Raw genomic sequence first — 12,666 nt, 5'->3', positions numbered from 1 at the left:
TAAATCAGCCCTTCTGAGAGAGAGGCTTGCCCTGGGGTCTTCATTGTAAGATGCCCCCAAATGATTCTTAGACACATGAAAGTTTGAAACCATTGCCAAAGGGATTATTTGTCCTTCTGTGCATAATTTTATGATTAGTCCAATTTATTATTCCTGAGTTTGGCATGAACATTAGTTCAGGAACATTAGTTTTATCAACTTCTTCAACTCTTCACACTGGAAAAGGATATATTATTACTATAGTTTTTACCAGTTGTAAGAGAAGATAACTGAAACTCACAGGGTAAATCACAGCTGCTAAAATATTAAATTTGCTTTTCAAGGAAAATGGTGAACATATTTTTATTTTCCCTTAAGAGAAGTACAAATTATTTATTTTGGGATAAAAATTATATAGCATGATCATAGATCCCGGAAGATAGACACACACAAAAATGACTCTACTTTTAAATTGCTTAAACAAATGTTACAATAATTAAAAATTGAATTATATAAAACCTAATATGACAGGGCCAGATAACACATCAGAAAATTAATATGACATTTTGTGTGTGGGTTTACATTAACTGCCATTTTTATCTGAATGCATAATAGTTCAGATTAACTAGTTCTAATTAGGTAACTTTGTAATAGAAATACTTCCATTTGAATATTACAGGAATAATTCTAGAATTAGCACCGGATGAGGTGTAATATTCTTAGATTAGAAGACCAACCCTGTCACTAATTGGCTGTCATTAGAAAAATCACTTAACTTGGATAATAAGTTCCTGTTCTGTACTGCTTTTGTGCATTTTGTTAGAGTAAAAAAATAGTGATGTATGTAAAATCAATTTTTAAGCCATAAATTATAATGCAAAGGTAAGTTTATGCAGCCATGAAGGTGTTTTTACTAGGGGTAAAGGCCAATACTTACTGAGAAATTACAATGTGCCAGGTACTGTGCTAAGCACTTACATGCATTATATTTTAATGCCCACAAATCCCAGTAAGGTTAACAATATTATCTTCTTTTTAACTAGCAGGAGATTAAGGTCCAGATAGCCCATGGTCAAACTGTTAGGAGAGAAGCAGAACTCACATTCATCTCTACTTGACTGAAAACTTGTGCTCCTAAATAGCTAATATTTCTATGTAAATAATATCCATTTAATTTACAATCCTATTTCAATTATGAATATACATGACCAATGAGGAAATTTTATTTTATTACCATTTGCCTCACTGAAATATATGGCACTGAATATTCCATTCAATTGTAGAATGTTGGGTCAGGTACTAATAACATAACCTTCTGGCCTTTGTTTTTGCAATAAAAGTATGGTCTATTATCTTTTTGATCCCTGTATAGTTAATGCCAAAAAGCATGACTTTGTACTGCTTACACTGTACTTATACTGAGAACACCACAATTATCTCACTACTTGGTCATAAGAGCTCATGTTTCATTTTCATACCTCTGTCAAGAGTCCTTTCATTTATTTTTCTTCACTAAAAAATAATCCTATATAATAAAAGCATAGTATGCAAAATGTCCCTACAACCAGAAGTTCACCCAGGAGTTCGACCAGGGGGCAGGGCCAGCCGGGGGAAGGGAGGGAGGCCCCGGCCAGCAGCAGGCAGCTGTTAAGGACTCTACCAGTGCACAAATTTCGTGTACTGGGTCTCTAGTTCAGGAATAAGACTGATTATGGATAAAAACATTCTCTTCCTTCTTAGGCTATGGAGTGACTTTCATTACCCACTATTACCAGATTTGGAGAGAAACTGCTGCCTTCCAAGTGAAGATCCTTGAACACACATCAAAGATGGATTAATCCCTTCAAGAAGGAATACAGCATGAAACATGGATGTGCTTCAATCATTTCCTGCTGGATATTTAGGTAGAGTGACCTGTCATTTTTCATTAGAAGTTCCATGATTAGTAAAATTTACTCTGGAGGGTCCTTATTATTTCATCTTTTTTGTTTGTTTGTTTGTTTGTTTGTTTGTTTTAACAGGAAAAGGACCTAACCGTTCTTTTGTTTCATCAGAGAAGGGATATGCTTTTCTCTCTAAGAGAAGTACGGAGATAAAACTTGCGGGTTTTTTCTCCACCCCTCATTCACAATAAGAGATTGGGAAAGCCTGACACTTATTGGGCCATAGCTCACTAGTAGCTTAGATTAATACATTGATGGCGCCTGTGTGGTATAGTTATAGCTCTTTCTAGTCTGTTTCTGTTCAGGAGGGGGAGATTGTGCTTCTAATTTCCTTACGGTAGACCCACCAGACAGGAAACCTCTACAGAGTGAATGGAAGGCACACTATTTTCAGAGGCCTGTTAGGTTAGATCAGTCCTATTGTGAGGTTTTAGATATTTTCAATTTAGGAAGGGAATAAACATCTCTTATTATTTGCTTCTCTTTTTCTCTTATCTAGGATTGCCAGGGACATTTGAATCTGCATTTGGACTTACATTCTTTGGGTGGATATTGTAGTTCTGAACGTACAAACTAGTGGACTTCAGGCTGAATATGTGTTTGTGTATTTTGCTTTCTTTTTCTTTTTTAAGTTTAAACCATCTCATAAATAAAAAAATACATAAAATCTGAATTTTTAGATTTTTCTTAATAACAACTATGTGCCAACAATGTGGCCAAATCAATGACAAAATGAAGATGGAGCTTAGTAGAGGCCACTCCCTTTTTAAAGAAACAAATACTCTTTAATTACCTACATACCCAATAATCTATATTACCTCCCTTACTGGCAGGTCAACTACTATATACCTCCTACAATTGTTTTAAAGTGTTTAGAGTGAATAAGCACCTAACTGTACCTATGTTTCTCTATATATGGGCCCTTCCTGGAGAGTATGTATATTATGCTTATATATAGCTCCCTTTTTTCTTTTTCTTACCTTCTGATTCTTGTAGGCACTTAAGTTGATGATCCCTTCTCAGACTCCTGAATGGGAAGAAGGGATTCATGCACAAAACTCTACACTAAACCCCTAACAATACTGAATTTTTCTGCTATCAATTCTAAAAATATAATGAGATTTTTGTATAAAATTCTATTTCATTTGAAATACTTTTTCACTTTATTTTGGTCCTTTCTCAGATATCTCCTAATATATACTAGAAAGAAACTGAAGATATATCTCAGCTTTCCTAACATCTAAACCAAAGCTTGATTTCCTGAAATGGAATAAATACTCTTCACATATGAATTGGAAAGCCATAAAAAGTAGAGAAGAGAGAAAGAAGGGTAAAAATTTCTTAGCACAAATTAAATCACATAAAAATATAACTTTATTGATGCTAACAACTTTAGGCAGTTTAGAGAACACTAGTTTACAGTGAGACAGAGAACACCATGCATCCCTGTGTGGGTGTGTTTGGTTCTCCCAGGGAAAATGTGTTGTAGGTTTTCTGTTGCCCTTAGTCCTACAGCTTCCACTAGAATAAACTCCTTTCCATAATGTTCCTTTGGATATATATACCTTGTAAGTGTCATGGCCCACGTACACCTGACTGACTCATAACATGAGAGGTTGATCAACAAGCTCAAAGAAAACATTTAAATTCTTTGCTCATTTTTAAACCATTGGGAAAGACAGGGGTGACTTTAGGTGACTTGCATATACTGACCTTCTAGGGGCCAAGAAGAGTGTGCTCTTCTGAGGCCATTAGAGGCAATAATTCTGGACGCAGGTTCTTCAGGTCTTTTGTCTCCTAGAAATAAATAGTTTATAAAATCAATAAAGGGGGAAGACAATCTGCTTGTCCATTAATTGATAAAAATGTCAATTATTCCCATGGTTTCATGATACAAAAAGAGCTGGTAGAAGCAACAGCTACCACCCACCACATAGTAATTATAAGATATAAAAGTCATTGTTATTAGACAAATCCGTGAAATGGTGAAGAGCAAGGGCTGAGATCTGGGGAACAGGGGTTTCCAATCTGGTACCATTTTGTATCCATTGAGTTTCTGACTCTTGGGGAGCAGGCTTACAGAGGTGTGTCTCCCATTGTGGCTGTGTGTGGATCTCTGCCCGGCTCTTGCTCCTAAGTTGACTCTCTCCTTCACAGTAGGTGACACAGCAGCGACAGGCTGCAGAAGGTTTTCCTCTGTGTTTAGACATTGTGCCCGAGGCAGGAGAGGCACCTGAAGCCCTCCCTGAGCTCTGGAGTTCTGGGGGCTCTTTCAAACGACTTCTCCGCCTTTGAACATGGTCCAGACTGATGTCAGACTGAGAAGAACAGCTCTCATTCCAGCCAGAGCTGGCACTCAGACTTCTCAGGGGAAGAGCTAACCGCAATGCCTTCCAGAATTTAGAGCTGGAATGTTTGGATTTTTCTCCTTTCCAGCTCACAAAAGACACAGACTCCTTCAGCTGTAGGATGCCTGGGTGTGGATGCTCAAGGGGACGATACTCAACCACAATGAGCTTGGTGGCAATGGAGTTCTGGCACATGACACCCAGTTTAAATTCCAGCATGCTGATGCTCTTTTCTGTCACATAGTCTGGGCTCAGGACAACAATCATCCTTCGGCTCCTCTGAATGAAGTCAAAGACTGCTTCCACCGTATCTACAGGAAAATGGAAGGATAGGACAATGCCTAGTGAAAACATATACAGACTTCAGCTCATCATTGTCTCTCCTACAAAGGACAGGCAACGAATAAATCTTCAAAGATGAGAAATTAACCACTTCTGAAACTAGCAACTCATTTCAGCTCTGTATGTAAAATATTTCCTGGTTGGAAATATTCTTCTCTATCACTTTTATCTGGTGGTACTAGATCAACATCCTTAAATATTTGAAATATTGCAACTATTGTGATCTCACTGTATTTTATTCTCATATCTAGGTTAAATAACTTCAGGATTTTTACCTTATTATTCATTTGACATGGTATCAAGTCTGTTCCCTACTTTTAGCATTTGCCTGTGTATAATATTCAGTTTATGTATGTGTTTCTTAAGAATAGTATCTTGAACAGGACTAAGCACAGTGCTCCAGACACAGTCTGATCCTTAAAGAGCAAAGGGATTTACCATCTTGTAAGATCCACACAGTTATATATCTCGATATTTAATATTTTTTGGATACAAGATCAGAGAGTTTATAGTACTGACCTTGTTGTCAACCCAAATTCCTCTTTTAAAATTTGTTTGTGTGTGTGTGTGTGTGGTTTAACAATAACTCAAACGGGCAAAAGCATTTAAAATAGGTAAGAATCAGTCAGTTAATTAAGACTTCTGGCAAAGTATTCAATTCTAATAGTTACTGAGGTGGATTTGCACAGATCCCAATAGGAAAGTTCTCGAGATAAAAGCAGTGCTTAACTGTTAGATTTAAGAGCTTAAACAATGTTATTTTCTGAAGGAAAAGAATTCCAAATGTATAAATCACAGCCATTGAAACTCTGAAAACAGGTATTACAGACATACTATGAGGTTGAGTACATATACTTTAGGGGCCAGTAGTGAAATAGTCATGGAGAGACATTTTAGCTTGTGAGGACAAACTGAAAGTTTGCAGTGAAATTGGTCATGATGAATTTGATGGGAATGAAGGAACTATGTTCCTTACCAGATTAGTTCTTTTCAATTAGTGAATTTAACATGATTTTGAAGGGAAATTGGAAGAGCGATTTTAAGAACTTTGAACTGAATTTATAAAGAGAGCAGTGTTTTGAGAATTCTTGTTTCAATCTTGTGAGAAAAATCTATCACTTATCTTCAAAGGCCATGTGCACGTGCAAGCATGTTGTGTAAATTCTTTTGTTCTGTCGAGTTCTGCTCAGAATCTTATGTAGCCTGCCTTTCATAAACCTGAGACTGTGAGAATAGGATGTCTACTGCTTCTTCTGTCTCTTGATAAATACGATATACCTTTAAAACAAAATGGATAGTTTTTCATCACAAAGAACTTGTGATGTGTGTGTGTGTGTGTGTGTGTGTGTGTGTGTGTGTGTGTGTGTGTTTTACACTTCAAAGTAGCCCCTGGAAATCCAACTGTTGAAAACAAAACAGTATCATAGATCCTCTAAAAAAGAGAGAATGTGGCTTTTAAAAAAATTATTAATATTACCTGAAAAGTGTGGGGTTTCCATTTGAAAGAGGGAAATGCTAAAGAAATAGATATGTATGGTTAAATTCCAGACTTTGATGAGTGGATGTAGGAGATGCTTCTCAGGTGGGGTGGTGTATCTGTACCTAGGGGTCTTCACAAGGTACTCTGAAAGAAGCTATATCCTTTATGGCATATTTTAAAGTCTTACAGATTGTCAATATTTCCCATCTGAGGATGCAAATTATTTTGATTTTAATGCTGAAGATTTTTGGAGAGGAAGTTGCAAATTAGGTCTTTATGCTGTTTGGCTCAAAAAAAATGAGGTGTGGCTATAGGATGATGAGATTGGCTTTTTGTGTGATAGTAAATTGGTTTTCAAATCATTTTTCTGGACTAAAATTCTTCAAGGAAGAAGATTCCTGCTCTTAAAATTTATAGCCTCTCTGAAATTCCCCTTCAATTAAACTAGGCCTGCAATTTTGTTCTTTGGCTAGGTTATTGGTGTATGAAACAGTAAGAAGCTTTTCTCTCTCTTTCTCTCTCTCTCTCTCTCTCTCTCTCTCTCTCTCTCTCTCTCTCTCTCCCCCTCTCTCTCTTTATTAAAACTTGAAGTGTAATGAAATATGGGGGGCCACCTAATTTGGAAGATAGATAGATCTGAATTTAAATATTGATATCTCCAATTATCTGTTTTTATCTTAATATCTTTAATTATGAATTTATCCATCTATAAAATATATAAAGTAAGATCAAATTTGGAAGGTTGTTAAACAAATTAGAGATACCTAAAGGTAAATGTCTAGCAAAAACAATCATCTTAGTATGTGAATTTATGAATTATAAGTTTTAAAAATTCTTTCTTTTCAGTTCAAAATACATGCGGATAAAGAATGTTATTGAAACACTTACTCTCCTAGACCCGTGGTCGGCAAACTGCTGCTCTCGAGCCACATGCAGCTCTTTGGCCCCTTGAGTGTGGCTCTTCCTAAGCCTTAGGAGTTCCCTAATTAAGCTAATAACAATGCACCTACGTATATAGTTTAAGTTTAAAAAATTAGGCTCTGAAAAGAAATTTCAATCGTTGTACTGTTGATATTTGGCCCTGTTGACTAATGAGTTTGCAGACCACTGTGACCTAGACCATTGTTAAAAATACCTTTTATCTCTTGGGTAGAAATAGAGAAATAAGACAGGCTAATTGTTGAATAGTATCATATTATGACTTTACTTGTGTCAAAGACCTAGTGACATCAGTGAATAACTGAAGAAAATACTTGAGTGTTTTTAACAAGGTCAGGAATAGCTAGGTAACCACAATAACCAAATTACTGATACAGACACTGTTGTTATTGAAACTAAATAGTCACCACTATGTTCCAGGAGGTCATTTGGTATGTCCAGGGTTGGAAGAAACTTCAGACTCGTCATCACTTATCTAATGAGGAAAGCCCATTTGCAAAATCTTAATATGATTCATTAAGTCTCTGCTTGTACACCTCTAGTAATGGGGCTCCAGCATCTCCAAAGATAATGAAATACATTATTGTTCAAGTCTGCTGTTAAGTCATTTCCTAATTGAGAAGTCTGTTTCCATATAATCCCCATCCATTGATCCTAAGTCTACTCTTTGGAGATAGCCTTGAAAGTGAAAATTTTTTCAGTAGGAAAATTTTTACTCATCTAACCAATTTAGTTATAAGAACTCAATAAATATCCTTAGAATAAGTGAATAGGAAAACAATTTTAAGAAAACTTCCTTGTCTTTATGAATTTAATATTATTAACTCAAAAGAAAATCATTTCCAAATATTTATCTGATTTACTTGAAATGTGATATAAATGAACTTTTGATTCATTCCTGCAAATTATATTCTATTAACTAAGAGCATAATATTAATTAACTTATTTCATTTCAAAACAACTGCCCTGGGGTTGCAATAAAATCTAAGATATTTCTATAAACTACCCAAGTTCCAAGTTGAACAAAAAATAACAGACTGTGTTTTTGTTTTGAAAGAACTTCTCTCTCCCTCCTGCCTCTCCCTGTCTTGCCTCTTTCTCCCTGTCTCTCTGGCTATCTAAACACACACACACACACACACACACACACACACACACACACACCTAGAATGTTAGAGTCATGCATTTTACTTAAGTAACTCCTTTACTCACATGTAAAAAAAATTTCTTGAGATGAAGTTCCCATTTTTTTCAGATTTCTCTCAAAAGAGAAACCTAATTAGTGCAATTTATATTTTTTACATGTATCATTATTTTTATTCTCATTTATTATGCCCAAACATGAAAATAAAGACATAAAACACATGCACAAAATAAAATTCAAAGCTGAAAATAAATGGTTTATTTTTAAAATAAACAAATTTACAAATCAAATAAAAAATGGAAAATACAAAAGTTTATGAATAAAATAAAAAGACAATCTTAAATATTAAAACCTATGGAAATAAAACTTATAATTAACAAGTGGAGTGATGCTTTTGTTCCCCAACACAATGGAATGCTTGTTTATTAGAATCCTGGAGAATCATCTAAGTTATACTACAGAAGAGAATTAAATAAATTTTATATTATTGTGTAATTAGACATTCTATATCATGGTCCTTTGTTAACTTGGGTGCAGAAGGTCTTTATATCCCCATATCTGAAACCATTAAGGTTTTTTTTTTAACCTTAGAGACATGTTCTTTTGTTTTGTCTTTAACATGAGAAAGAAATTCTCCCTGCTTTCTAAATTATGTTTCCCCATCCCCTTCAAATATTCAGTATTAGGCATCTTCTGGGAAATAAAAAACAAACAAAAAATCTTGAAAAATTATCTTAGAATGAGACACATCATGGAAATTTGAGATGCTTTTGATTTTAGTATTTAGAAAAGCTCAGTACCAAAGACAAGAATATAAATAGGGGGAAAATGTCAAGATGTTCCTAGGGGCACAGGACAGCCTTTAGGATAAATATTAAATTCAAACGTGCAAAAAGAATGCAGTATTGGCAAGAGAATGGACCCTTGGTGATGGGACTCCCCCCCCCCTATTTACCTAAAGCTAATGCAAGAATTTGAAATACAAAGCTTATCTGGAGTCAAGTCTCTCCTGGTCTTGTGAATGAAGGATGGACAGGAGGAGTAATTGTGGTTTGTAGCAAGGAAAAGCATTAATAAGGCTAAAAATGTTAAGTTCCAGAATGACTTCTAGAACAGTTTTATAGTCATGCTTTTATTACTAAAATAATCAATAACTCCTCTATAAAGAAATCTGCTGAAGGACTTTTAACTGTAAAAGATAGTTTTAGAATTGCTTAACAACATTCATACTACTGAATAAGGATTTCCTTAAATTATGAATAATGGTGTTTCATAGGATACTCAGGCTCATTTATAGGCTTTTTCTTTTCTTTTTTATTACTCAATAGTCCAAATAGAGATTTATTTCTCCAGTAGTTGAGCACTGAGATTCACATAGCTTAGTTGTTAAGTATATGTGCCTCAAACATAGTAGATGATCAAATAATGCCAGATGATTGGCTACTGCTTAGCGTGACCATGGAAGATCTGTGCACAACAGATCCCACTGAACCCAGATCATCTCTAGCAGGAGTAAATTATTCACACTAATTTAGGAAAGGCAAGAACTAACAACAGCTACCACTATGATCTGTGAAATCACAAATAATGTTAATGTGTAGAAAACACTAACACAAAAGCATTACAGTAAAAACAATTTAAAGTTTGGACAAGAGTTCCAGTGGCTTGTAGTACTGTGCTAATGACTAAAGTAATATGCATATATATGTGTATATATATATGTGTACATTGTATATATGTATGCATACATGCAAATATAATTCATGTATGTATATATGTGTATATATACGTATATAATTCATGTGTATCTATATGCAATTTAGATACACATATGTATATAATTTTGTGTGTATATATAAATATATACACATGTATATGTATTTATATTTCACTCTGTAAACTATAGACTAAGTTTTCACTTTTCCAAGTCTTAAGAACAGTGAAACTTTACTAAAAAACAAGCTAAGACAAGTTACATTGACAGTGATCTTTCAGCTGACTTGTTTGGAGTGAGTAAATAAAATAGGGACAATACTAAGGGTTCAGTTAATCCTTTTAGAGTATTAATGCTAAAAGCAGCTCTCAAGGTCACTGAGTTTAACCTTCACACTTTAAAATGAGAAGAGAGAAACAAGCGAAGAGAAATCACTTTCCTAATATTCACATTAATAAGGCTGAGATTAAAAGACAAATGACCAAACACTCTGCTCTGCTCTTTTATTACAAGCCAGAAAATACCCTCAAAGAAATTTGCCATTATCTCACTCTATTAGCACCATTAGGATAAACTTCCTATCAAACTGAACCAAGTGTGGAGCCACTTGTAAACTCCGAGTGGCCGACATAAGCAAGTTACAATAGAGAGGGAAGATGGAATGATAAACATGGGCTGACCTACAGATAGTCAGAAGTTTACTACAATAAAAAATTCTATTTTTCAAGTTGAAAAATATGCCATCATTTACCTGAGATAGAGGCACATGGGGATATAATAGGAGAAAATGCAGGCAATTATAAATCAATTATAAGAATCTTTAAATCAATTATTATAAGAATAACTTTTAGTAATACTGCTTTGAATTGTCCAAGGGGGTGTCAGTCTTACTGTGATGGCTTGTGGTACAGCAGAATGAGCAAAAGAGCTCCTTATCCAGGTAAAGTATATTCAGACCCTGATTATCTTTTTAATAGATGAGTAATAATAAAAGAAGGAGAAAACTATACTTGGAAACTCATAATGACCCTATTAACAGATGACTTATCTTCACGGGGTCTTTCAAACCATAGGCAAAGGCAGCCCTATAATGTTAACGAGAGAGAGAGAGAGAGAGAGAGAGAGAGAGAGAGAGAGAGAGAGGAAACATGTAAGATCAGTAATAGAGAAGATGCAGAAGAAAAAATTCACATCATTCAAGTCTTTACCTGCAAAGAACATAGTGACATTGAACACTGGTAACAGACTGGTGGCATGATCATTCTAAATCTTAGTATTGCCTGAGGAAACACAACCAGTCACCCTGAATTTAACCCTATGGGGAGGCTTCCATAGGATTGTTTTCTGTCCATGAAACAATACATTGGGTATCAAGAAGGTTTCTTCCTTCCTGGGGTACCCGGGGCTCTGTTTACCCCTTTCATTGTCCCTTTCATACATTTTTCAAAGATGAGTAGGAGAGACCCTGCTCTCCACTTCTAGACCACCTGGAACTTTTCTTCACTGGCATGGCCACCTGCAGCTGCTTCCAGAACCTGCCCTGTGGATACTTGGATTTTTCCCCTTTCCATTTAATGACCGTGAGCACCGTCTTAGCCCTCTTCAGCTCTTTCACCTTCGTCTCCTTTACAGCTTTGTACTGTACTAAAATGACGTTGATGTTTCCCCGAGAGGCCATGTTTTCTAGGCCAGCCTTGAGCTCCAGAAGGGCTTGGGTTCCCTGGAGCACGTAGTTGGGGCTTAGGACAACCAGGAGGCGTCTGCTTTTCTGAATGAAGCTCAAGGTCTCATCTGTGACAACTGGGAAAGAAAACACCATGGGGATTAGTGTTGGCCAAGAACTCCCCAAAAAGCATGGGGATTGAGGAGCAAGTGTTGGAAACTTAGGGCATCAGCCTGAGAGTTGAGGTGAAACTTCTGACCAAGAACGCTTTGAACAACCTCATCCTTGGATCCTTTCACACTTCTCACTAAATGCCACTCTCCTCAGGAAGAATAGAAACTATATGCACATTCCAACCCAAAAAGAATTCCACACAGGACTGAAGCCAAACATGCTTCCAGGACATTGGTCTTTAAAAGCGTGAGTTGGGAGATCAAGGAATATAAGTGTGGTACTGAAATAAATTTTTTTCAAATCACGTGGCATGTTGGGTCCCATCCAAAGCAGCTCCTAAGCCTTCTCCCCACAAATACCCATGTATCAACTCCCCAGGGCGCATGAGCATTTATTAATATATATACCAAAGAGTAAAAAATCATAGAAATTCATTTTCACATATACAGAACAGCAAGAGCAAGAATTCATTTTTTTAAAAAAAGTCCTTCTCTATTACCAAACACACCCCAACTAGAATGTCATTCGAATAAGAACTTTAAAAAACATCTAGCCAATGAAATGGCATTTTGGCTGGCATCACATCCTCAGCTCAGCTTTCTATTCTACTCTCTGCTCAGGGGCTAAATTAATCCCTGGATTTTTCTGCTTAAACTTCTATCATTACGAGGAAGCCATGTGTTTCAGCAGCTGCTGGCTGATCTGTCTGCCTTCACTATCAGGCAAATGCTTTCTTCAGGTCAGAAAAGAAGGGAGAGCAAGAAAATATAAATGCACCTTTAATTTTATTTTGTTGTCAGGGACTTTGAGTAGTTCCTGCCACTAAATTCTTGGGAATAATCCATCTTGAGCTTGCTTACCAAGGACGGTATAACTCTTTACCTGGGGTTTAGATAGGAGTCAACTCCAGGGAAAGCACTAGTGTTGTGGAAAATTATTT

General features: G+C 35.9%; 1 protein-coding gene across 7 annotated transcripts in view; it reads right to left on the bottom strand.

The window, feature by feature from the left end:
- Positions 1 to 3,365: 3,365 nt before the first annotated feature.
- IL1RAP (interleukin 1 receptor accessory protein) overlaps positions 3,366 to 12,666 on the bottom strand; it is a 162,969-nt gene continuing 153,668 nt past the window's right edge. For 2 of the 7 annotated variants that reach the window (XM_059687384.1, XM_059687385.1), the window contains exon 8: positions 3,366 to 4,581. In XM_059687384.1, coding sequence (XP_059543367.1) covers positions 3,863 to 4,581 — 719 coding nt within the window. In that variant the 3' untranslated portion in view covers positions 3,366 to 3,862. Of the gene's footprint in view, positions 4,582 to 8,410; positions 11,690 to 12,666 lie in introns of those variants that run through there. The other 5 variants (XM_059687383.1, XM_059687381.1, XM_059687380.1 and 2 more) reach the window with 5 other exon arrangements.

The sequence above is a fragment of the Myotis daubentonii genome, chromosome 3 (genome assembly GCF_963259705.1).
Source record: "Myotis daubentonii chromosome 3, mMyoDau2.1, whole genome shotgun sequence".
Lineage (NCBI taxonomy): Eukaryota > Metazoa > Chordata > Mammalia > Chiroptera > Vespertilionidae > Myotis > Myotis daubentonii.
The sequence above is the reverse complement of the archived record's forward strand: the minus strand, read 5'-3'. Positions and strand labels throughout refer to the sequence as shown.